A 26,180-nucleotide genomic window follows, 5' to 3' on the forward strand; every position below is an offset into this window, starting at 1 on the left:
AAAAAAGTGAAATTATATTTGCATCTGCTTGCATTACGGAACGGGAACATACAAAACTAGTGTAGGATTCGAAAGTCGAAGTCACCGATCAAAAGCTTCGACGGTGTTATACATGTTTTTCTGGCTTCGTGCTTTTTTAATCAAATCAGCAGGTGTCCTTGTTAGAAACCACCTGAATCACATTATCTCGCCTGTGCCGGCTACTCTAGTTTGTGTTAAGTCAGCCTGTAATGTACAGCAGGATCCCCTTTATTCTACTGCAAGGCAAGAGCCGTGACGTCAGCGCCGGCAATGAGCATGAACACGACGCAGTCTTGCTTGGGGCCATCCGAACTGCGACGAATTTATTGCGTGATTGTTGGACTGAACTGATTTGTTCGCGGCACCGAACAAAGCTACCGCGGGTCAACGTGAGTCACGTGCTTTGCGCGCTCCCGGGAGTTTCAGCCGAACGGCAGGCAGCCACGGGTGTTACGCCAGCGGGGCAAGTGGGAGGGAGCGTGGTGTGATGTGACAGCAGCACTCCTTCCGGGAAGACCAGAGGGGTGCGTCTTCCTGTAGGCTCGGACTGCGCGGACATTACGGCGCAGCACCGGAAGCTAATAGGGAACTGCGGCATCCGGTTGTCCAAACGGGGGAAACCGAACACCAAGCGTCGTTGCATTAACACTGCGGCGGTGCGCTGCAACTCCGCTTCGGAAGCGGCACTCGTCGGAGTAAGACGTGGCAACTGCAGAAAGTGTCGGCCTCAAAATTTCGACCTCACTGAATGACGACCTCACTCAACCTCAAACTCACGCGTGAGGTCGAGGTCTGATTTGCTGACCTCGATCACTAAATTTCGAGCCATCGCCGCCCTCACCTTAACCTCACCTCACGACGTGAGGTCGAGGTCATTTTGAAGTTGAGGTCGACTTCATGAGGTTGCCCACCTCTGGCAGCAGCTGCCCGCACATCGCTCGCATAGCCCTTCGGCACGCGACGAAAGTATACGGCGTGTCTTCGGGCGTCGCAGCTCGGGGCGGGTAGGCGGCGTGCCTGTTTTCCGCGTGCTCAATTGCAAGAGTGCGAGCGCGTGGTAATTGCCCCGGTAAACGTTGGTGCACCGCGAAAAGGAAGAAATTTGACTTCAGCCTCATCACCGCAGCCGTGGGTTGGGGCAGAGCTGGGCAGCCACCGGAGTCCACCCAGGAGAAAAAAGCCGTCCCGGTGCGGAGATGGAATCGGGGAGGTGCGCCAGATGGGACCAGCCGTTCGATTAACGGGTTTGGCCAACTAGGGTAGTTGTATAGCGGACGACGATCCGGCGGGGCCGAAGTGACATATGTCGAGTGGTTTTGTGTGTGTGTCTTGTATGAGGTGAGACTGAACAGAAATATATGTCGAGGCTTTAAAAAGAATGCCCGCACCACACTCTGAGTAGAAAGGAGCAAAAATGGGAGTAAGTTGTCCTCTAGCGCACTCCATTTTATTGCAGGAAGTGCGCCAATGGACAGCTTACTCCCATCTATCGGCGTATTTGTGCTTAGAGTGTGCTGCATGCGTGGGAGCACGGGCGGCCGCATTAGCGTTTTATCGCTACAGATGTCGCGCGTGCAGTACAGGCCCGCGCCAGCGCCTCGAGCACTATCCCCCTGTTTTCGACGTCCGTGTACACGTACGTGCGGAGGGTCCAGCCGTCCGGTTCGCCGTTGTTTGCGACGCGACGCTGGGCGCACGGCAACGGAAAGAGCGACCGAGGCGCGCGTCTCATGCAAAACACCTCTCCGTGCACGCAGTGTAAGAGAAGCCAGCGCGCCAAGGCCGCCGTCTCCGCAGCTCGCGCGCGCGCCCGTAAGCCGAGCCGGCCAGTGTACAGGTGTGTGGTGCAAGCCCCCGGGCGGGCTTCGGAGTTGCGCGTCGCGTCGATGAGGCTCGTTTGCAAGGTTGCTCTATCCGCACCGGCGCCTGTTTTCGCGTGCCGAATGCAATATTCAAAAGCGCGTTCGGAAAGAGGAGGGGGGGGGGGGGGGCGCTTTCGCGAATTTCGCCGCGAGATGCAAACGCTGGTGCAACTGCCCCCCCCCCCCCCCCCCCCTTATTTTTAAAGAACGCATGCCGGAGAACCTCGTCACGGCGCGGCTTTGTTGTTATCTCGTCGATGTGCACAGCGTTGTTGTTGTGTCCTCCCATAAAGTGCATGGTGCATGCCTGCATTGCGCGACCAGTAGGGGATGGAGTAGAAAGATGTTGCTAACGGCCGAGAAAATGTTACTGCATTGCCGAAGAGGTTCGCCGGCACGCATAGTTGCGGAATCCGCACGCGCCGCGGCGCATTGTGTAACAGGGTGGGCTCACGTGGCCGTCAGCTGATTGTTTGGTGAAAACATCTTGTTGTAATAGCTGACGGTGCTTTTGCGTCCGTTTCCTACGTTTTTATTCTTCGCTCTTCCTGCCTTCCTGTCCGCGTGATGTCGTGTAATGGGGCACGGGCCTTGCAGCCGCAGCGAATGAAACTGATTTGATGTGTAACACGCGTGAGTGAGAAAACAACTCATAAAGCCATGTGCGCCCACACGCGCATTACCAGGAATTTGGGACAACCGCCTCTAGTTCCCTCATCTGCCACCACGTGGCGCATGGCTTTGAATATTGAGAAAGTAGCCCGCAGACATCAGGCGCGGCGTAAGAAAGAAAGAGAACGACCGGGTGGCTGCAGAACCCGATTCGTGGTAATGGATACAAGCGCGTGTGAGTGGCGGAACCGTGTAGCTCGCCGAGAATGAGGCCTACCGCCGCTCTTAGTTGCTTTTGGGGGGATATACCGAAGTGCACGTCTGGTAGCACTTCAAAGTACCAGCGCGTTTTACCATTTAGATGCCCACTGGTGAATTTGTGCTCACAAGAGAAAGAGAGAAAAGAAGAGACGCGTGATGTCCGCTGGAAAGTTTGCCTCTGCTGCCACCAGATGCCGCCAGCGCGCGAGTGGCTTCGAGCTGTCTGTGACATTATCTCGCCGTCGTATAGAACGCGGAACGTTCTTGCTGCAGCCTGTGACGGTCCTCTTCATGCAAGCTCCCATTCTGCGCGTTTACAATGGCAGGCACATCAGGTAGGCTTCGCAGAGCTTATGGTTCACACAGTAAGTTGTGGCAGAGAAATGAGCGACGTCACAGCTGATGTATGAATGTTATCCTGTTTACACTTATGGCAGTGGCCGTGAGGGAGTGTTGCATTGATTCTTGCCTGAAATGCACCCCCCCCCTTCCCCTTTCTGTCTTTGGCTTTGGCAACAGGAGACGACACAGTCGGATGGCCTTCGGCTGTGCCGCCTGTCCAAGTGGCCCAACTTCGATGGCTACGGCTTCAACCTGCACGCGGACAAGAAGCGCCAGGGACACTTCATCGGCCAGGTGGATGCTGGAAGCCCCGCCGAGCTCGGCGGACTGCGCAAGAATGACCGGCTCGTCGAGGTGCGTCACCCTGGGGAATCAGTCGTCAGAGCATGTAGGACGTGACCTTCTTGCGGGCATATTTTCCAAAATTACCATCTTCACACAGGGAATAGTGCTTCGCAGAAGAATTAAGTGGGGACATGAGCGGCATTGTCGAAGGCTTCATTTGCGGAGTTCTCGGTAGACATTTGTCTGTAGGCGGTCTATAGAAAGAAATCTATAGGAAGTGTATGGCCATAAGTCTATACATTGTCTATACTAAAGTCTATAGACAGTCTGTGGACTGTCTAAAAACATTTTTGTAAGGGTAGCTGTGGTATCCAACGAGAAGAGGACAGCTAACATGTTGAGTGATGTGAAAAAGCGACACTTGCTAGCACGAATACTAGCTGTTCTGCTGGTTCGCCCAAATGAGTGACGACTTCTGATTCGCCTTCTGTTGGGAACTGGCCACAAATCTATGCCATATGAAGTGCACATGTTAATGTGTCCATGGTGGTTTTACGTTTGCCATCTTCCATTCGCCCTTCATTCTGGCGCAACAGTGCGTATTCATCACTTGTCTAGTTTCTCACTCAGCTTCTAGGCGGTAGCGGTGTCTGGATTTTTCGTAAATTTTCTGAGCGTCACCTTTTGCCAAGCTTGTGTGAATGTGTCTGCAAGCGTCTGTCTGTTGTGAGAGAAGCCCACGTAACATTGCATGCGAGTTGGTTGGGCTCGAGGAGCCGCCGTCAAACTGCTGCAGGAAACTTTGGGAACGGCTGATTTGGGTTCCGCTGTGACAGACTCAGTAGAAAAAGGAAACGTGCGAAAAGCCATGGAGGCTGGAAAAGTCAAGCATGATCGAAGCGTTGAGTGAGGAATGAAAAGAGCTTGCGCATGTTGCACGCTGAGATATCACCCCTTACAGAGTAGAACATCCGACTACATGCATTGTCAATGTGATTTTGACTGACGAAGTCTCTTTTTCGGATGGCGCAGGTGAATGGTCTGTCGGTGGAGGGCGAGAGCCACCGCGAGATCATCGAGCGCATCAAGCAGGACCCTGGACACGTGGATCTTCTGGTCATTGACCGCGAGACGGACGAGGCGTTCACACGCCGCAAGCAGAAGCCCAGCAGCCAGTGCGAGGGCGTGGTGCGACGATGCACGCCGCCACAGCAGCCGGGCACTGAGCACAAGCAGCAGGTAGGCCCCTTTGTTGTTTTCTTCCTCTTCAGAATCTTATACCAGCTGGGGAAGTCCTCATGTGTTCCATGTGTTAAAAAGCTTGCACTATAACCTGGCCAGCACTCGGGGCAACAGCAGGCCGTCACACCACTGAAGGCATTCAGAGGAACTGAATGCATTGAACGAAAAAAAAAAAACTGCTCATCTTTGCGTTTTTCAGAAAGCACTCCATTGGCGCCGGTATATTGCTCGCTGGCCGCAAGCACGTTCGACGTGGTTCGACCAGGTACACACAGTAGTCCAGTGAGCAGTATGGCGCCACCCAAGTACAAATGTCTGTTGTGGAAAAACCAAAATTGCAGTAGCCAACAATAGCTGACCGATTGCCTGTAAGTGGTGCCACCGCCTGTTGAGCTCCTGCAGCTCTGATCATGGCTAAGTTTTCATGCGATAGCATTGGAAGCCCTGCAGGGAAAAAAATGCAACTTAATTTCTATGACTCTAAGTCATGTCACCAGACCAGAAGTGGCAACTGCCATTGTGTCCATATTGCTACCTTTAAGTACATTCGAGGAAAAACCTAACCACCAGCTAGATGATGCGAAGAGATGTCTGGTTGTGTGCAGACAGACAAATAGCGGTCCGCAAACCCAGCCATAAAAGAAAGAGACAAAACTCTATGTAAAGGCATCAACGGCTTCTAGTGTTATTGCATTGCTAACATATAATGTCTTTAGGTGTCCGTGAACTTTGATTTGGAGTTTTGTAACCTATAGAATTAATTAACATCGTTTTAGCCGTCCGTCACTTTAGGCCAAGCACTCCATACTCGCTCGTAACGGCTGCTACCAGTTGTTCAACAACCAGGTGTCGTGGTGCACACACTGTTGGCTAACAGTTCTTGGGCAGGACACAAAGCTGTGTTACGAAACTCTTTCGTATGGTTCTGTGGAGCTTGAAAGTTATTCGTCCAGGTACACGCGCTCGCTGAATGGAGTGTGAACTTCTGACATGTAGACGGTGCGCCCAGCCAGGTCGTCACCAGTGTGTCAGCCAGACTTTGCCAGCCGTGTGTGCCAAGCGCTTTTGCAGCATGTTCGGCGCAAGGAGGTCCGGATCAAACAGGACCCACTGTGTGTTTGATCATCAGCGCTGCGCGAGTGTTATTCCTTAATCAGACCTCAAACAGCTTCATTACACACAATCCGCAGAAAGTGGGCTGCAAAACTGCATGCCTAGTAAGTGGCTTGGGTCGAGTCAGCCTGCCGGCACAAGGTTGATCAAATGCGCCCGACCTACACATTGCAGTAAACACCTTGGCAGCATTTTAATGCAGTAGCAGTTGAGTCCTAACTGCGCAAAAATGGCAATATGTGTCACAAAATTTGCTAACAGGTCAAGAGAGGTCACATGACTTTGTGAACTCACAGTGTGCCCATCGGATTAAAAGGCCGGTGACCTTGTGACGTCACCACAATCTGCCCGCCAGGGCAGGTGGAAAGGGACCTACCGGATTGTCAGCAACCTGCCCACTGTGACAGGTAGAAATTAAATTAAGGATTGGGCGAGAGAGGTCATGTGACCTTGTGATGTCATCACAACCTGCCCACGGAAAAAGAAAAGGCAGAAAGAGCAAGAAAGAGAAGAAGAGAAAGATAAGTAGCAGCAATGGGATCTTAAATGCTATCGTATTCTATTCTTAAGGTGCGTTAATTGTCCCCGAAGTTTTTTTAATGACGCGGAGCTGTGAAAGAGCGGTTAAAGAGCCCCCTTGCCTTCAGCACCGTTTTTGTACCTTTGGAAACGTTATGGAGATTATTTGTACTTTGCTGCCAAATTTTGCTGGTAAACGTCATGCCCGAACTTGTTTCTGCTGGCAGCGAGTCCAAAACTAGCTCTAGTGTAAGCAACTAAGCGGGTAGTGCATTATTGTGCCTGGCAAATTTTGCATGATGGCCGCTAGGGATGTTCTTTAAGCAAGAGGAGGCGGAATGCAGTGCACATATCTGATCGACGCGAGTATGTTTAAAGGCACAAGGCAGGGCACTGGACAGTGGCTTCCATTCGCGAGTTCGGCATTTTGCCTCAACCGTCCTCGAAAGGAAGGTGAACACACTTGGCAAAAACCTCGTCTCTGCCCTTGGTGTTTCGTGAGCACGCCAGCGCAACGAAGCTTTATTGCCCGGCACTCAACGCTGAGGGCAGTGACGACGCGAAGCGCTCGCATCGAGTGAGGCTAACGGCTGTGTGTCCAGCCATTGAGAAAACGCAAACCAACGAAGTCAAGAAACGCAGTATTCTGCGCCGCCTTTACAGTGATTACTTGCTGCCAGATGCATGCCGGTCCAGGGCGATTTTTGGATGCTGTAACAGCGGATCAGTCGTATTACGCCGGTCACGGCCATGAACAGATGTTTGACCTCCCGCCCGTCGCGTGGTTTTAGCCTGCATATTTTCCTCCAGCTCCTCGTGTCTCGCTTTTCTCAGCGACGGCTGTGACCTTTTCCGGGCTGACGAGGCAACGACACCGTCTCGCTGTGTCTCAAGTGAATTAATACTGCCGCGTTCACATGCTGATGAAATGGCGTTGTCCGAGTGAACACCTTTTCAAACGTAACCTCCTGGGTTGAGCTAGCAGAATTTCAATTATTGCATGTCGCCGAGGCAGCCTATTGCGCGTGCGCAGCCCAGCGTACACGCGTGCCGAGTCAAGTTGTAAGCGGTGGAAAGTTTTCACTCGTGACGTGGCCAGGGGTAGGAAACGCCGGCTAGTTTCGGTTTCAGCTACTTCAGCGCATCTGGCGATTGGAGGTGAACTGATGTTTAAAACTGAATGATATTCGTGTTCTCGCACCCAGCGCATGTGTCCGTGGCCGAATTGTCTCAGCGACTCCGATACGAAGCTGCTCTTTTTTTCGACGGCGGTGGTTCGAATCCCGCTCGGGGATGGAGTTTTTTCCGCTGGATACCGTCGTCATGACGACGATACGAAGCTCTAGTCGGCTTATACCTCTGGCCAATGGGAGGAATTGACGCTGAATTCTGTATTTGCTGGACAGTGGTGTATATGGAGGTTTCCTACCCCTGACGTGGAGTCGAGGACGTGATCTAGTGTATCTTTGTCACTTGGCACCAAGGGGGACCAGCGGTACATTGGCGCACTCTTTTCGTGCGACAGTGTCGCCACGGAGCAGGCAGAGGATACTGTGAGAGGGAGCGGAGACAGGGAGTGACTGCGGGATTAGACGCGGGGGCAGTATGGCGGACTCGTTTCGTTTGGTCCCAGCGATAGTGAGCAGTCTACGTTGTCGTCTGAATTCAGAGCAGAGCCCCGTTAGCGGTCTCATATGGGGCACTCGCGCGGCGAACTCCCATAACGGCTAGTTACCGCAGGGCACGGGCGACGTAGTGCCCGAGGTCCAGGGACTACCCGACCGAGGCTCGTCGACCGCCGTCGGCGGCACTGCGGGCGGCAAACCGCCGCGCCGCGGACAGGCCTCGAGGGTAGCCGGGGCCACCAGGACGGCCTCCGATGGAAGCGAAGAGGTCTCCGAGGACTCCTTACCGGAGGACGCCGGAACCGAGGCGGCCACACCGGCACCCGACGGGGACAAAAAAGATCGCAGCGTCGTTCGGGACGAAAACTCTGGGACGCAGCCTTGCCAGGCTCGCGGCGACAAGCCCGGCGAAGCAGGGTCTGTTCCGGCCTCACGCGCTGCTCCGTCGCCCGCCCGCTACGCGTACGGGCCGGGCGAGTACGGACAGTTTTGGGACGCTTCCGCGACGGCGGACGGTGGTTACCTGTGGCCCGGCGACCTGCCACCGTGGACGGCGCCTTTCGCGCCCGCGTACGGCGGAGTCTTTCCCCCTCCGCCGTACAATCCGCTTCCCCATCTGCCCCCGGCGTACGCGCCCTGCTACCCTCGCGGCGGCGGCGTCTGGCCCTCGCCTTTTCCGTACCAGGCGTCGCCGTACGCGCCGTTCTGGCCGGCGGCCTACTCCGGCTACCCGCTGGCCTACTCCTGCGTGGACCCGGTGCTGCCGTACCCGTACGCCGCCAGCGCGGCGCCCGACCTGCCCCAGCAGGACGCCAGTCGGTCCAGCGGCGGCCGCTTCGAAGAAGAGCCAGGGCGGGACAGTCGACGTCGGGCAAGACCGGAAAGCAGCCAAGAATGAGATCTGCGGGCGCCTCTTGTGGTGGTAGCCCTGCTCGTGTTCCTCCCTGTCCCCTAGCACTTTTCGTTTTCTAGATCACCAATGTGTCCCAAGACGAAGCTCGTTGAGCCGGCGTGCGCGGAGGCTGAGCTTCGGTACATCCTACGACGACGTCATTTTCGAGGCCTCCATCGGCTGTACCTCGCTTCTGAAGCACGCGATGGGTTTCTCGAATGCAGTCCCTGGAGCTGACGCCCGCCTCGCCACTGAGATATTGGTGGCGCCGACGCCCTGTGCGCACCACCACCGGTGCTGGCTTGGTCACGGCGGGAGTAGCGGCACCTACACGAATACGCTTATGTGGGACTAATAAGAGAGTAAGCCGTGCTCTAGCGCACACCCTTTTGTAAAAGAGAGTGCGGTAGAGGACATTTTAATCTTTCTACTTCTTTCTGTTGAGAGTGTATTCCTTTGCGCGCGTAGACCTCCGTGGCCTCGAGGGTCGGTTGGGGGCTTGCCTTTCCTGCACGCTGAAGGAGGTCTCCGGCTATTTTATGGCGATGGCTATGTTTGAAGCCGCTTCAGGACTTGGCGCATCTACACATGTTCTCACTGGAGACTGTTCAGTTTCTCGGCTTTCCCGCACTTTCCGGATCAGCGCCTTTGGCTGCCCCGGTGTTTCGGAAGACAAAGTGAAGGGCGTGGCACATCGGTTCATTCATTGTTTAAAATAAACTATACTTGTTACCCTGCCTGCACTGCATACAGTTCATTTGTGCGACGGTGCCAGATGCGGGCTCAAATCATCTGCCGGGAATGCGTGCCGAGATGTTGCTCCGCGTTCTCACGAGGGTCACTTGCCTAAATAGTACATTGACCTCACGTAAGTAATTAGATGGCATTACCGCTTGGTTTTTTTGGGGATAGCCGCGCGATTGTAAGCGTACTGTAATGAGTTAACGCATGCACTGTGTCCCATTTGTTTGTTGGCGATATGACGAACGTTCTTTGAAGCTGCTGGCTATATTTCACGCTTCAGCGCAAGGTTGTAGACGGCTAGTATGCGTTCAATGCTCTTCAGTAGCGTTAAGCCTAGAGAAAAGCGAATGGACAGTTTTTTTTTTTTTACAAGGGTAACAGCATTAAGAGGAAATATTAAACTAGGCAAGCCTGATAGATTATTCCTTCGGAAAACTGCCGACGTTTTTTTTTTTTTTCTACAAGTAAAGGTGGCTGAGTTGCTGGAAAGACCGTAAATAAAAGTCCCGCTATCCTTCCACATTCAAAAGGCCTGTGAAAAATGAAGTGCCGTGTGAAGTCTTTGCAGCCCGACCAATCAGAGGCCCTACTTGGCCGGAAATCAAAACTGAAATCCGACAGATCAGTGGTCATGGCGGCGACGTGCAAACGCAGACCCCCCCCCCCCCCCCCCACACACACACACACACACACACACTTTCGATGGGGGCCCTCCGCTACGTATCGTCCGCCCGCGTCTCATTGCAAGCTCCGTGAGTGGCAAAGAAACTATACGTGAAGTTATCGAGGGCAGCTGCAGACGCCGCTGATCGCGCTGACGCATGCTTACACCGGCGACCGTAACGCCAGCTTGTGTACTTCAGTGCGTTGTTTGTAGCCCGTGAAGTGTACATTCAAGCTTCGAGGGATCCTCAAAAGTATGCGAGCAGCAGTCGCGCACTAACGTCTCCGTTCAACGCCACGTCTGAGTGAAAAATTGGGCGCGCATCTCTCGCCAGACGGCGCACTGTGCTGCCGATTATCGCGTGTTTGTTTAACTACGCGGTAAGTATTATCGCAGACAGGGCTTGTGATTGGCTCTGCTGCGGTCGTTGCGATTTCTACGTTCGCGAATTGGGTTGTTAGCGGGAACGAATCGTGGTACGTTGCGCCCAGCTCCAGTCTGCCGAGGGAATGCGCGCATAGCCTTGACGAGCACGTTTTTCTCGCGAAAAACCCCGCCTCGCGTATACTGTCTGTGCATGATGACCTGCGCTGGTTTTTCTTCAATGAGCCCAGCGAGAGGTGACGGTGCATGCATGTGGTGCTTCTCAGCTATTTTCCAGCACGTTTAAAAGCATATTCGCCTTTCCACTGCGCAGAAAACTTGTAAGGCAGTGCGCTCGCGTAGCGCTAAACACCACCTGGGGTTCTTTAACGTGCACTGACGTCGCACAGCACACGGGCCTCTGGAATTTCGCCTCCATCGAAGTTCGACCGCCGGGATGGAACCCGCGTCTTTCGGGTCAGCGGCCGAGCGCCATAACCACTGAGCCACCGGGGCGGCCCGGGGGTTTGAGGAGGATAGGGTAGGGGTTGGGGGAGTATCTCTACATCTAATAGCTGTGTAACACGCACGTTTTCAACGACAGTTCAGTTAACCGCTAGTTGAGGATTTCAACTGCCGTTGAACTCAACTGGAATCGCCAGCTGTTACACGAGCACTTCGCGTTCAGTTAGCACTCTAACCACATGACCTCGCGTCTAGAGCGAAGTGTAAATAAGAAAAAAAGCAGTGTGTGCATTTTTTTCTTGTTGTAAATGATCGAGGTGTATAAAATCTTTACTATAGTGACAATTCTTTTTGTCTATTTTTTTGCTTTGCGGTAGAAATTTGCGGGTGCGAAGCACACTGAGCCAAGATAATCCGGTAAGAGGGGCAAGTTTTTCGTTCCGTAGGTCGCCATCTTGTCAGTTGGCCGTTCAACTGGGATCCCCGACCACAGTCGAACTCAACTGCCGTTGAGATTTCAACGGCAGTTAGCACTGCCGTGTAATACCCGTGTTACACGGGCATTTTCAACGGCAGTTCAGTTGACTCTCAGTTGAACTGAACGGCAGTTAGCGGTGTTACACGGCATTGCTAACTGCCGTTGAAATCTCAACGGCAGTTGAGTTCGACTGTGGTCGGGGATCCCAGTTGAACGGCCAACTGACAAGATGGCGACCTACGGAACGAAAAACTTGCCCCTCTTACCGGATTATCTTGGCTCAGTGTGCTTCGCACCCGCAAATTTCTACCGCAAAGCAAAAAAATAGACAAAAAGAATTGTCACTACAGTAAAGAGTATATACACTACGATCATTTACAACAAGAAAAAAATGCACACACTGCTTTTTTATTATTTACACTTCGCTCTAGACGCGAGGGCATGTGGTTAGAGTGCTAACTGAACTGAACGCGAAGTGCTCGTGTAACAGCTAGCGATTCCAGTTGAGTTCAACGGCAGTTGAAATCCTCAACTGGCGGTTAACTGAACTGTCGTTGAAAACGCCCGTGTAACACGTGTGTAAGTCCTTTAAGCTATTATGACTGCCTCTGTACACTCACAATTTTTTCGGCACCGAAGGAAATGGGCGGCAGACTTCTCAAGACTGTTCGGTCGTCGGCCGCCCTGTCATAGCCCCGTCATGACGTTCGGTTCCAGCGAATCGTGATGGGCGCCGTCAGAGAGACGATGCGTCGCGTGACGCCCAGCGGGCCGTGTCACATTAGCGCCCCGGTCTCGCACGCGAGAGTCGATCGCCCTCGGTGACAGATCACGGTTGTCTTCGCGTCTCGCCCGCGTAGTCGTCGAGAGGCTTGACGTCTACGTGTGGGAGCTGCCTCGGGCACGCTCTACAAGATGCTGTGTCGGTCGCGATCGGCACGTGTGCGTAGTGTAGAGCCGCGCGTGACGCGGGGCCGGAGTTTCCTGTTGTTTATACCAGTTGGGAAATACGCTTCAAAATCTGGCTGCTCCCTGTGTCCACTTTGCTCTGGCAAGCGTGTGGAAGCGCCAGATAAGAGCGACAAATAACCGCCGTTCGTCGTTGTTAACTTTAAAGGGAGTGAAACGTATTGCTTGCTTCAGCTTTTAATTTACTTGCCGGACTCGTGTATCTGCGCGTATGTTGTTTTTTTTTTTACTGCGTCTGTTTCATTGACTTTGTTGCCGGGTGCTCTCTCGGTGTCCTGTAGAACTCATAAACAGTTTAATTTGCTGTCCATAGGCGTCGCGACAGTCGGCAATTTTTTAGCCCCGATCAGACCGTCGGAATTTCAGTACACGGGCCCTGAGGGGAGTTGCGTAACAGGTATACGATCGTAGAGCACTGTGCTGGCGATCTGACGGCCATCACCCGTTGCTCAGAGATGACGCTAACACACTCGACTACGGGACTGAAATATCTGCTCGTTGACACCGGTTCGCTGTTCACAGGTACGACAGATCGCGGAGTCCTCCACCTCCTACTCCTCTGCAGAGTACGTCCGTCGCTGACGCTGCACCTTGAAAAGGTGAACATGCGCCAAATCTGGCCCGCTGCATACATGCTCGAGCGGCCGCGTCCCCCGCACATCGATCACACTGCGCTACTGCGGTTGCCTATATAGTCACGAACTGCGCGCGGTTGTGCGTGCCTGTCAGAGCGAGCGCGGCCTTCCCCGCCCTTTATGTCCCACGGCGGCCTTGACTCTTGACGCCGCGGGGGTTTTCGCGCTGACCTCGCAGGCGAGAAAGGCTTTGTTGACGTCAGCCGCGGTTGCCGTCTGCTCGGTGGGGGGTGAGCGGCCGTCTGTCGGCTGTGTGTTCTGCACCATGCCTCGAGGGGAGGGATCGGCAGTGGGAATCACTATCCGCCGAGACTGTTGGCCTCTCGGCCTTCGCAAACGGGCTTGCAGGTCACCGCTCAGGCGTGAAACAAAGCGGCGGTTGTGTGTGTCTCGGCTAGGCGCTGTTTCGTTGTTCGCTTTGTTGGTAGATTCTCGTTTTTTTTCTTACTCCCATCCGCCGAGCTATCGCGTGACTGTCGGCACTTGGCGTGCGTGGTCGCGTGACTCGGTTCCACGCGCCGTGAGGCGATTTGGCAGCGTCCAATTTGTCCCTGGTCCCGCTGTCTGTCTGCGTGTGCTTCGCTGGCTGCCAAGACACCGCGCGGAATTTCTCGCTCCTTGTTGTACGGCCTTGCCCGCTGAGGGCTATGGGCGTTTCTCCCTCTCCTTCGCCTGGTGCATCTCCACGCTGCGGCGTACAGCTACACGCGGGGTCCTCGATGTTATTTTAAGGCGTTAGCGGCAACTCCCTCGACCATTCTGCGAAAGTGCCGTTGTCGGCGTGTCCAAAGCGTCCACCCACCCACCTCCCTTCACCCTGCCACCTTCCAGAAGGTCCACCCACCCACGACCTCCAGAAGGCCTTCAGCCACCAAAGCCCCCACAGCAGAGGAATCGAAAAAGCGGTGGCGAAATCAAATTCGAGGCCGCAGTGGGACAGGCGATCACACTGCGAAAGGGAAAGTCTAAACGGGGAATATAAAACCGGTACTGGTAACGCAGATGTGTTGCATCAGGTTATGGTCGCCCTTCAGTCATCCCCCCCCCCCCCCCACCCATCATCTGCTACCCTTTTACCCCAGTTATTAGCCAGACACGATCGCGAGAACTGCCATGGGCGGTCAGAGCAGCGACTGTGTGAGTATTGGCATTGTGTTTCATTAGAGGTATTTAGCATAGCGGAGCCGTTCTAGCGCAGACGGATACCGGTTTATCGGACGGCTCCTGCGCATGCGTAGTGGCACGGGTTGGGCCAGGCGAGGCCACTGGGCGTGCGCAGCCGCGTCCGGTATACCTGTATACGGCTACGCCAGTGGGAACATGAAATAACAGTTGTACACGACAAAACAGCATGCGTCAAAACAGCGCAAACACTAAACAATTTCTCACCCGTTAGGGTGTAAATCAGCTGTCCCCAGACGAACACCCTTTTCCAATTGTTCGGTGCTAAAAAAGGGAGCAGAGATCAGCGCCCTTAAAGAAGGGTGCACTTAATGATACTTTAGAGGATGTAATGGTTGCACCCTCATTAAAGGGTACTATTTTTCCATAACACCTCTATGAATGCATGTTGGAAGGGGGCTCCGCATTGATCCACCCATGAAGCAAAAGCCTTGGACTGATGCGCGCCCTCTAAACTTTCATGCTGTGCACCCTTCCTGCAGGGTGCTGATCTCTGCACCCTTTTTAGCACCCAAAAGGGTGTTCGTCTCGGGACAGCTGATTTGCACCCTTAAGGGTGAGAATTTGTTTAGTGTGCAGCGCTGCGGGGAGGGATGAACTAGCACAGCCACAACAGCAAACGGTAAGGCACAAGACATACGGCAGCGACCTTTGGACTTGCCGAGTGCTCGTTTCGCTGAGTCAATAAGCAACGGAGCAGGCTCATTCGTTGAGGAACAGCATTGCTTGAACGGTGCATATGGCATAACTAGTGGCCTCGTAGTAACTAACGCCTCCGCTGTGCTGAAAGCCTCCGTTGATGGTGGTACACTGTGTAGCGGGGCATCACGGATTTAAAAGAAACGGCAAGAGAAAAAAGTTTGGCCCGGAGAAAGTGAATTGGGTGTCGCGCTGTTCAGGCGAAGGGTAATTCCCTACGGGAAACGGTCGAGTTCGTCCAGCTCCGAAGGTGCACGTACGCCGCGATGATGAGCATTCGGCGCAGGTTCTTCCCGGATAGTCCGTTTGTTTTCGTGGCACATCCGGGTGTGTGGGTGGCACCACAGTCTCCGGTCGCTTTGTTTATGCAGCCTGCAGAATACTCATCGGCGTTTGCCCGGCCCACGAGCGCGTCTTTCTTCTGCGACTTCGCTGCATTGTGTCTTGCTTTTCAAGACACTTCTCCCATGCGTGTCGGATTTCGGAGCCAAACACGCGGAACGCGTTGGTACCGTGGACGGAGTAGCAGCCGAGTCGCGTCGTTGCAAAATAACGGCAGCCCGACTTTTTACTCGTCACGTTGGCGGTTCAAGAACTAAGTTGAACTAAGTTCGGTTGCAAGATGGCTACGAAGCGTCCTATACACCGTTGGACCAGCTCTCTCCTCTGCGCGCTCTCGAGCGCCTTGGGGATGGAGGCTCGTTAACACCAGCGCTGTGAACTAATACTATGTAGTGGGACTAAGAAAAAAAAAATGAGCCGACGCTGAGGCAGGGCTCGAATATCGAGCTTTAACACTCTTTGTATCACAGATTTGAATCCCTACCGCAATATAGGCTCTTACTTAACTAGTAAGTTTATGTCGCACGAAACGCTCAATCATATGACACCATCCGGAACATTCTGCGGCAAACGATCGGCCCACAAATTGTACACGAATGTTGTGACTAAGTTGCCTGACTTTGACGCCTGCCGGACGGGCATGTATATACCGGATCGACGTAGTTCAGTTTTCAAGTGGTGGTGCTCGGGTATCGAGCTGCCGCCTCTTGTTATTTTGTTCCATTATGTAACCACCTCGGTTGCCATCGCAACCACTAGGATACAATGTCGCTGCTATGGAGGCCGCTATCTTGGATTCTATCCGTGGAGTCGGAGGCTGGATATGCGACCAGTAGAGCTCACGCTCTCAAAAAAGTATGGTGGTCAAAGACTCGTCGGTTCGACGTCAGCTGTAATGGAAGAATAGGGTTTGTTCGCGTTGCCCGGGTCGACACTACGTCCATAGAGTGGGTTTTGGTGAAGCACCGTATTTTCCGAGGTCACGACTAACATCCCCAGTGCAAGTCGTACACGAACGAACCGCTTAATGCGCATACGATCGCCTTGCCGTCTCAGAAGATCCGGTGCCAACTGCAGGTGCTTTTTTTTATTTTGTTTTATTCCCGTAGCTAACGCCCCCGGGAAAAGAAAAAGTGGATAAGTGGCGGTTGTTTCTGAGACACGTGGGGATCCCGGGAGGGTTAACCCCCGGCGCAACCGCGACATTCGCACGGTGCGCACACGGGCTGAAACTTTGTCGGGTATGCTCTTCTGTTTTCCCCTTCTTGCTCTTTTCCCGGGTACCGCGTGTTTCCCCGGGAGTTTATCTTCTTTTTCTTTCCCTCCCTCACTCCTGCTCGGCTGCTGTTTGCTCAGGCGTGCGGCGGCTGCGTTTGTTTTCGGCCGCATGGCGCTGCATGCATGGGCGACTGGTTCGGAGCCGGATCGCTGCATGACTGACTGCGCCCGCGAGAAAGAGGGAGAGGGGGGAACGCTGTCTCCGTGTTGCCTCGTGGCACCACCGCTCTTTGCTTCCACGGGTGGTCGCGGAATCGCCGACGCTGCGCGACTCGGCGGGCGACGCAGTAGTGGAGAGAAAGGAAACAAAAGATCTGCCGGTGTCTTCTCCGGGAACAGCGCGAGGCGGCGGGACGTTTAGGCCCCGAAGGCACTGGGAAGTACACCGAGCGGACTGCCGCTGATGGGCTGGTTTCGTATAGGACCCCGTATGGGATATATGGGATACCATGTATGGGGTATATGGGTGTATGGGATATACAGGGTGTATGGGCGTATGGGATACACGGGGCGCATGGGTCGCATATATGGGATACCAAGGAAAGGCAGGCGTAGCAGGGGGCGGCAGAAAGTGAGATGGGTGGATCAGATTTAAAAGTTTTCGGGGGTATACGGCGGGCGCAGCTGGCAAAGGACAGGGTTAATTGGAGATACATAGGAGAGGCCTTTGCCCTGCAGTGGGCGTAGTCAGGCTCATAAGGCTGACGATGGTGGGAAGCATATGGGACCCTATATGGGATGCGTGTGAAATCTCATAGGGAGGCAAAACGCAAAATATACGCTAGTGTGTACCGAGATTTCGATGCATGCTGAAGGACACAGGCTGTGGGTCGACAGTGAAGTGTAATCCCTTTATAAACCGGCGTACCCTGCGCATTCCTACGCGGCTCATATGTGCGGATGTAAAGTATGGAGCACATTTCCGAAAGATCGAATAAAAAAAAAACTGCTCTCGCATTGCGATCGCCCGAAGGTGACGGTCGAGCATCTTGTTGCACGTGGCCGTGGATTGCGCGTGACGTCACGGGCGCCATGATTGAGCCCAAAGCTTAGCTTCCACGGTGCTGGTCTGAGCAGGCGGGATTAGAAAAACGCGCAGATTTCCGCCCCGGTTCTGGTCCCAAATATGGCGGCCGCTATGATGTCGGTGTAACGCGTGTTGCTGAATTCCGCGAAGTGTCCGAAACAGTGCCGAAGTGTGCTCGAGTGAAGGAAAGGAAATGCGACGGGGGTTCGTTTTCGCGGCAGTTAAAACGAATTCGTTGCACTCCGGTGGACCGTGTGTCGAGTCGTGTCCTTGCCTGGCGCGGTAAATGCTTCGCTGCAGTCTTTCGTTCTCGCTGCAAAGTAAGTTTTCCGTCCTGATTATAGGGGGCTCATGTTACACTTAACTTTTTTTTCCACTTTAAAAATTGGTTTTTGAGGAAAGGGCTCAGTGACTATCCGCAACGCTTGTCCCCTGCTGTCGTTACTACTCTCTATAGACCGTGTGCAGTGATGCCAGTCAGGGACTCATTCCGCGTTGTAAGTACGTAATGGACAGTTCCATAGCTATAGGCGGCCTAGCTCAAATGCATGTTGGGTCAACCGGGTGCTTAACGGCAGGCTCGTGCCCTCGGCTTACCGTTCAAGACTGGCGAAGCGTCATCGGGGCCCAGTTTGTGCTGAAGTCAGCGTTGTGTGACCAGATAGTGCCCGGGATGGCTGGGTAAACGCGAGAAATGGTGTTAGCGTATAGCTTCATGCGATCCCCCCCCCCCCCCCCCCCCCCCCCCCCCCCCATGTATTAGTGCGCATACGTGCGCGCTCATACCAGCGTTCCGACTTTACGCCAAAGTGCGTTTCGGGGCCAATAACGTCCGCCGCGCCGCCGCTCAACCGTTTCTACTACCGCCCCCCCCCCGCTCCCCCATCCACCCCCACCTTTGGTACGCGTACATCGGTGGGCGGACACACATTGCCGGCAGATCGGCGTTTATTCTCGCTCCCCCCTCCCCTCCATTCTCTCTCTCTCTTTTTTTCTCGTCGTCCCACTGGCGTAATCGCGTCGCTTTCGTCGGTCTCGCCAACGCGTGTAGCTTCTCTATCGCGCTGCGCACACCGCGAAGGCCTGCTGTAGAGAGCACCCCCGGTCCAGGAGAGACCGGAAGGCGGTGACAGCTGCCCCCCCCCTACACACACACACCTCCGATGGTGCACCTGTGCACGCAGTCGAATGAGTCGGCTGTAATGCCGGCGCCGAGCGCGGCCTGTGGGGAGGGTTGCATTGGGAACGTTCATTGGGGCCCCAAGAGCTTGGTTTGGGAATATTGCCCATCCGGCTTTGTTTCCCACCATGCACACTCTCACTGTCACGGGGTGTGGAATATATATCCGCTCGCTGCGACTTTTTTTGTTGCTGTCAGTCACTCTCTGTTGTCACCCTGTACCCATTGTGTGTCGTCCTCATTCTCGGGAGTGTGTGCAACTGAAGGCTGGTTCGTGGTCGTCCCCACTGCGCATCGCGAACAGACGCGGCCGCATCTGCGCCTTCTCCTTGGCGTCCGCAAGTCGTGCGTCACCACCCAGCGGGGGCGACCGACGTCTGCGCGCGGCGGATGAGACTTCGTGTGGGCCTCCGGGGGCGCCTTCGTCTCCCTTTCGCTGGTGTTCTTCGGGGCTTCCTCCTACGTACGCGTTTTGCGAACCGTCTCGGCGCTGCGTTTAACCGCGCCGTCGACGTTCCCTTGCTCGGTGCGCTATGCCCGTCAAGGCCTGTGGAGGCATCTGCTCCAGTGTGACGCGTACGCTGTGTTGCGCCACCACGCTGTCATTCCGTAAACTCATCATCCCCAGCCTGACTACAACCACTGTAGGGCAAAGGCCTCTCCCATGTGTCTCCAATTAACCCCGTCTTTTGCCAGATGCGCCCACCCTATTCCGGCAAGCTTCCTAATCTCATCCGCCAACCTAACCTTCTGCCGCCCCTGCTACGCTTGCCTTCTCTTGGAATCCACTCCGTCACCCTTCAGGACCAGCGGTTGTCTTGCCTTCGCATTGCATGCCCTGCTCATACCCATTTATGCAATTCCTTGGTCGAGGAAATCATATAATGCTGCTGCTAGGCATTCGCGCCTTTTCGGAGGCAGAGATTTATAAGCTTTCTGTCGATAGATGTCTACGCAGTTTTTTTTTAGCCACAATGGCGTCTTCAACAATCGAACAGTGGGTGTTAACTCACTATAACGACTGCGTTGCCATCGGAGATCCCCATACAGCTCTGCCCCGTACCGAAGAACCGCTACTGGGGAATAATGATAGGGAGTGTGTGTCGGTGGGAGGTTATGCAGTTCCTGTAGGGCACGCTGGCAAACGGACAATGACCGAGCGTTCTCACGCGTACGGCTGCATGAGGCTTTGTGGATTCAGTGCAAACTGCTGTCGATGTCGGTCGGGCGTCCTTGGCAGTCAGATAGGGAAACCGTTGACGCGTGTTGTCGCCTCGTCGACTTCGTTCCGCGATGGAGATCAAGCGTCTCGCGCGAAGCCCCCGTGAGCGAGGGAGATGGAATCTGAAGACCCTTTGAAGGCGCAGTCGCAGCCCGAACGACGGGGGCAGATATTGGAGCGATAGAACGCGGTTCGAGAAAGCGTGCGGGTATCGGTCCGGGTCACTGAGTTCAACGATAACGCGACGGAAGTGATGGTATAGCAGCAGCGTGCGCAAATGTGTGCACAGCTTGATGGGGAAGAAGGCCAGATGGCTCGCTGGTCGACGCCAGCTTGCAGTCTAGCGTGACTTGAGAGGAAGGGATCTTCAAGTTCAAGTGCGAGTTGAAGTTGTTTTAATTACATCTAGATATGGGTAGTTCCGGGTAAAAAGTGATCGCAGGTCACTCGAGGGACCTCCGGACCCCCCTTTACATAGTAACGTTGCTTTACTTGGCCTACAGCTGCAAAGTGAGACACAATACATTGTAAATATCAAAGCGATCGGCTAACAGTTCACACAACACTTTCCCTTTCAGCTCTTTCAGTCGTCTGCCATACGCATTGTAGCAGACGTAAGTTTCCCCCTCTGTCGTTCTCTGCCGGACTGTTATGGCTAATTGATGGCCAGGGGTGCGATAACTTTTAAAGGAATGGAAGGAAGCCTTGACGAAGTTGCGTATACAGCCACATCATTCACTGCGGTCCGCGCCTGGCACCAGTGCGTCGTCTGCGCATACTTTCGCTGGGGCGCGTTGCTGCATGCGCAGGTTCGTCTCCCAGTTGTTAGTTGACAAGTGCTAAAGTTGCGTGCAAAAGTGTGTTTGTGAAAATCGTGTATGATATCGGAACTGCTACTGCACGTGGCCAGTGCCATGCTTGCGTGTGTGTTCGTGCGTGCGTGATATATATTGCCGGGGATCTTTGTAGTTTGTTCGTTCGCGCTCGAAGCCACTGGAACGCGGCGTTATCGTTTTGTTCGTGACGAGAGATTAGACTGCACTTCAATTTTGATCGCGGCCACGCGCAAATGCTTCCACATTTTCCCAGATTGTCGTAGTTGCTTTTGGCCCCTCAGCTTGAAGTTTCATCGCCAGCTTTAAAGCGAGCGCTGCCGCGAACGGCGGGCATTCGGTTCAACGACCGCGTGCGCCGTGCACGCTTGTGGCTATCGCCGCCGCCGAGTCATTTAGTTCATCGTGGGCCCAGGTCGGTCCGATAAACAGTTTTTGGAAGCCTGCGTTCGGAGTCTTCCGCACTGCCTGGACTGCCGTCACCACTACGTGACGGTATGCCGTAGACAGTTTCACAAATAAAAACGAAATACGGTAGTGGCGCAGTATAACTAGACGCCGGCCTCGCTGCAGCGAGGTCCGGGGTTCGATGCCATGCATCTATACTCGCCTGCGTTTTGTTTTCCAGACTCTCCAGAGAGCATATATATTCGTGGCGTATACGCGCACGTAGGAAAGATATTTACGCCGAAGCTCCGTGCAGTGAATACATTCGTCTTTAAAAATACGCCGCCCTCTTCGTTTTGTGTTGTTTCCTCAGCGCATGCAGCTCCCGGCTGAATTTTCACGGCCGAGTAGCGAACAATGCGCGTCTGAATCGTCTTTCGCCAGCCCGTATTTCTTTCATTTTTTCTTCTTCCCAATTTGGCTCCGCGGCGTCTCTAATGCCGGCTGCCAGCCTGTCGCTGGCGCGTGAACAATGGGTCATTCGTCTTTCGCCGCCGTGTGTATGCGATAGCTGCGGAGAAGAGGCCCGAGAAAAGGCCACGCGCGAACACCCGCTGGCGAGGCGGCGCCAAGACGCGGACTAGCGACGACTCGCACACTTTGTCGTTAATGCGATTGAAGGGATGGTCGCCGTTTTCCGGCGGCCTGCTGCTATTGCTTCCCTCGGTTAAGCCTAACGGCGCCAACTGCATGGTGACTGCTGCTGCCGAAACGGGATGCGCCGAAAAATAGAATTGAAATGGCGGTGGTTTTGAAAATGTAGCTGCAGCATCGCAATAGCAGGATCCGGCGAGCATCGTGCCGATGCTTCCATGCAGATTGAGGCCGAATGCAGTTGTGGTCTGGTGGGCGTCTGGCGTATTTGTGTACTCCATCTCAGGGGCGACCTTTGAGCAGGCAGGCTTAGCTGTAAGAGGAGTAGGGGAAGGAGGAAATAGCTGGCCTGACGTTAAAAGCCTCCTCTCTGGTATTCTCCAGATTCTCGGCTAATTCACGACGCCCAAATTTAGTCCACCATTCGTGTCACTGCGCCCTCGGAAAGTTTTCCCGTGCTGCTGCGGGGTCCTCTCGGTTGTTCAAAACTTTTGCTTGCAGTATAGAAGGGGAGGGTTCGAGGTTGGCGCTCCTATTTTCAGGATTCCACCGGCTTGAGCTGCTCGCTTGATCCGCCCTGTCCGCCAGCCGTTTCTGGCGGACCGGGCCTGAGTTGAGCTGGGCGGCCTCCCAGTGATGTGGGGTTTGGTTTGTAATGTCGGACCTGTGATCTGCTATGTTAGGCATGTCCAGACCATGTGGTGAAGGCCGGACTTGATCTTTAGGTCCTGTGCGGCGCGAAAAAAAAATGGCGGTGGTTTAGCCCTGGTTAAACCTGGAGTGACGCGATAGTTACAGCTGGCCGAGTGGAACTTGGTCACGTCACCAACCACGTGATCAGCCATGGCGCCGCGCCGCCGGCAGCTGCTCCGCATCACGTGACCAACGATGTGACAGCGTGGCGGCGCCGCCACACGCTGAACGCTCGAAATGCTACCGTAATGTAGCTATCGCTACAAAAAAAAAAACGCAATTTAACTCCTGATACGTCGTATGTTGTCGTTCCAGTTCTTAAAGCAGGCTGGCCTTGGTGTTGTAGTGAATTGAAACTACATATCAGAGTTTATATTGCAGTTTCTTTTTTTTTTACCCCGTGAGTCTATTCCTTGAGGGAAAAACTTGGTGTTTGCGCTTACGGGTGGCCGATGAGCTTGGTTTTCCTCTTTCCGACACCGTTGATTGGCTTCGTTTTAGACGCCTGCAGGGAGTGTCTGAGCCGAGAAGCTTCCGTGACACGTAGCCAGGTGTTGGTACAGGTTGGGCTCGTCCCTGTCGCCGTTTCCTTGTGCCCCGAGTTCTCGGTGCCGGCCATGTCTGGTCAACGCACACCGCCACCGAGGTTCGCGGTCTTCTATTTTCCCCACCGATTATAGGAACAAAATAAACAACTGGCGAGTTGGTGTCGCGTATAGGTACACAAAAGTTGCCCCTCCACTGTCTCCGGAGCTAGGGGCGGCACCGTGCAGTGTGTCGCGTAACGCGTCGCCTGTCTCTTATTGAAAATCATGCACATATGGAGGCGGTGAGAGCTGGGGACAGGGTATGCCTGCGTGGCGGCCATCGTCGAGGCGTTCCAGGAAAGTTCTTGGAGTTTAATCGCGCTTTGCAAACGACAGTGGAGGCACCGTGCGGGCGCTTCCCGAAGCAGGCAATGATCATCTGGCCTCGGCTGGAAATGGACATGTGCGTGGAGAAGCTTTTTTGTTTTGTTTTTTATAATTCTCTCACGTCAGAACTATGGACTGTGCAAATAAGAAAGACCTTTCTGCTGCCGACGAAATGGTTGATGAAGCGGTCAGTTATCAGCTATGTGCTTTGCATGAAACTGCATAATTTTTGACGCAGCGTCAACAGATTTACTTGTTGACAAATTGTTTGTAAATCAGTCATTATTAATCGCGGTAATACCGATGAAATTTCTGGCGATACCGGCTGGTGGAAAACAAGACAAGCGCACCGTGAGCTATTTAAAAAGCGAACAAATGTGAGGAAATCGCAAATGTATATTAAGTACGATAAAATGTGATAATAGTAATTATAATTGATTGGTTTTGGGGAAAGGAAATGGCGCAGTATCTGTCTCATGTATCATCGGACACCTTAACCGCGCCTTAAGGGGAGGGGATAAAGGAGGGAGTGAAAGAAGAAATGAAGAAAGTGCCGTAGTGAGGGCTCCGGAATAATTTCGACCACCTGGGGATCTTTAAAAGGACACTGAGGAGAACCCTATCAAAATTTTTTTGTTAGCAATATCTGATAGTTCGGCATTTCATGGCTTTGTAGACGCTTGTCCGGGAGCGAAAGATGCATTTACTTCAAAGAAATTTGGATTCCAAGTTGAAAAATTTTTTCACGCCGCTCCAATTCAAACTCGAGAACTCTTATGACGACACGAAGAACTCTTATGACGACACAGAACGTAGTGACGTGAAACGTGACGTAAACGGAGACTCCGTGATTTCTGGCGGGTAGCGGTGCGGTGCGCAACCTTCCTTTGCAAGCCTCAGAGATTCGTGACATCCATGAAGTAAGGAAAATTCCTCCATGGTGGCGCCTCTTGTCCTAGGAAGTCATCACGCTTGTACTTGCGAGATTGACCTGTGGCGGCGATACCTGTATTTTGGTTCTTGCTATTTTCTACATTACAAGAGCTTTGTTTTCAGGAAGAGTGGCGTTTTTGTGATCAGGAGCTGGTATTCTATGGATACAAGCCAACTTCAATTTCTCCTCAGTGTCCCTTTAACGTGCACTGACATCGCACAGCACACGTGCGCATTTTGCGTTTCGCCTCCATCGAAGCGCGGCCGCCGCGGTCGGGCTCGAACCCGGGAACTCCGGATCAGTAGCCGAGCGCTCTAACCAGTGAGCCACCGCGGTGCACAAACATATTTTGTGACAGACTTTTTCTGTAAGAAAACAATATTTTGTGGAGTTTCGCGCGCAGTGCGCAGACCTGGTATTCTGGCGCAGCTCGTCAGTACGGTCGTCACAGCTTATATTTATTTATTGAGGTGGAGAACAGCAGCAACAACAAAAAGGAACTCATATGGGAGCCGTCCTATTTCGCCCCCTGGCGATTAACATTTCCGAGATTACCGGAGTAAGATATGAGAGGCTGCATTTGAGAAGCAGGTCAGGTGCACCAACCGAAGAGAACTTGCAGGAGTGGTTACCAGATGTGCGCATGTTTCCAAGCTGTTCAGAACGATGAAAAGGTAGCTTCGAGCACATGGGAAATGACTTAAAAAAACAAGTTTAGCCCTTTTCGGAATTTCCATCTCCGCAAAACAAGCCCCCACTCAACTTGAGCGATCCCTAATGTAAATGGCGCGGCAGCGAATAATGTCCGCGAAGAACCTGTGGCGACATCTGCCGTAGCGCGCCGCATTCACTGCGCAAACGATCTTCGTGAAGCGGGAAACGCCTGCACATGCGAGGTGCATAATAGCAACTGCGCGTTTTCTTCATTCGCTGGGTCTGTGTGCATACATCTATATACATACAGTCCTCCGCAAATGCTTTTCTCCTGTGCCTGCGCACACGTGCGCTTCGCTTTTGCGTTCGGCTTTCCTGCAGTGTCTCCTTTTCTCGGGTTTACTTTATTTACCCCGACCTTGTTGCCGTGCGCGCGTTCCGGGAGTGCCTTCTATTTCCGCGGGATTTTTTTTTTTCTTTTGCGGCGGGCGCGTCGTGTTCGAATCTTTCCGCGCGGCGCCCCCTTTTTTTGTTTTTGTTTTTGTTTTCGGCAATGTCCTCGTATTCTCCGCGCGACCGTCTTCTGGGAACCCGACGTTACCCCCTTTTGCGCACGGAGGTTCTGGGTAGAGTGCTTTGGCGACGACGGATTGCGCGCCGTCTTTTTTTTCATCTCGTTACACCACGACGCCGCCGTCCGCAATCGCGCATGCGCAGTTTTGTACGCGCGATTGCGGACAGATACGAAACATGGCGAAAGACGCATTTGTCACACTTCTTCTTCCTAGGAGCGCCGAAAGGACGTTTCTTCCGAGACTTTGCGCGGTTTTTGAAAATAGGCTTTTTTATTTAGCAGATCGTCTTTTTCGGCACAACGTTGTCAGTGGTGTTGCACAGAGGGCAAAACGCATGTCTAGAACAACCGAACTGTGTGTTCCGCAGCTCCCAAAGCCGCTGCTACCAGGAATGCAAAACAATATGAAATCCTATGAGTTCACCTGCACGTGCTTACATCCAGATAATTTTTAACCAAATGTTATCGCCAAATATCGCATGTTGGGCCCGAAACACGCCGACATGTTCTAGACA

General features: G+C 53.5%; 1 protein-coding gene across 2 annotated transcripts in view; it reads left to right on the plus strand.

Annotated features, from left to right (window-relative positions):
* LOC144109967 (membrane-associated guanylate kinase, WW and PDZ domain-containing protein 3-like) overlaps window positions 1-26,180 on the plus strand; it is a 129,602-nt gene that overhangs the window by 89,193 nt on the left and 14,229 nt on the right. For both annotated transcript variants that reach the window (XM_077642770.1, XM_077642771.1), the window contains exons 4-5: window positions 3,276-3,452; window positions 4,416-4,622. In XM_077642770.1, coding sequence (XP_077498896.1) covers window positions 3,276-3,452; window positions 4,416-4,622 — 384 coding nt within the window. The remainder of the gene's footprint in view (window positions 1-3,275; window positions 3,453-4,415; window positions 4,623-26,180) is intronic.

Source organism: Amblyomma americanum, chromosome 11, assembly GCF_052857255.1.
Source record: "Amblyomma americanum isolate KBUSLIRL-KWMA chromosome 11, ASM5285725v1, whole genome shotgun sequence".
Lineage (NCBI taxonomy): Eukaryota > Metazoa > Arthropoda > Arachnida > Ixodida > Ixodidae > Amblyomma > Amblyomma americanum.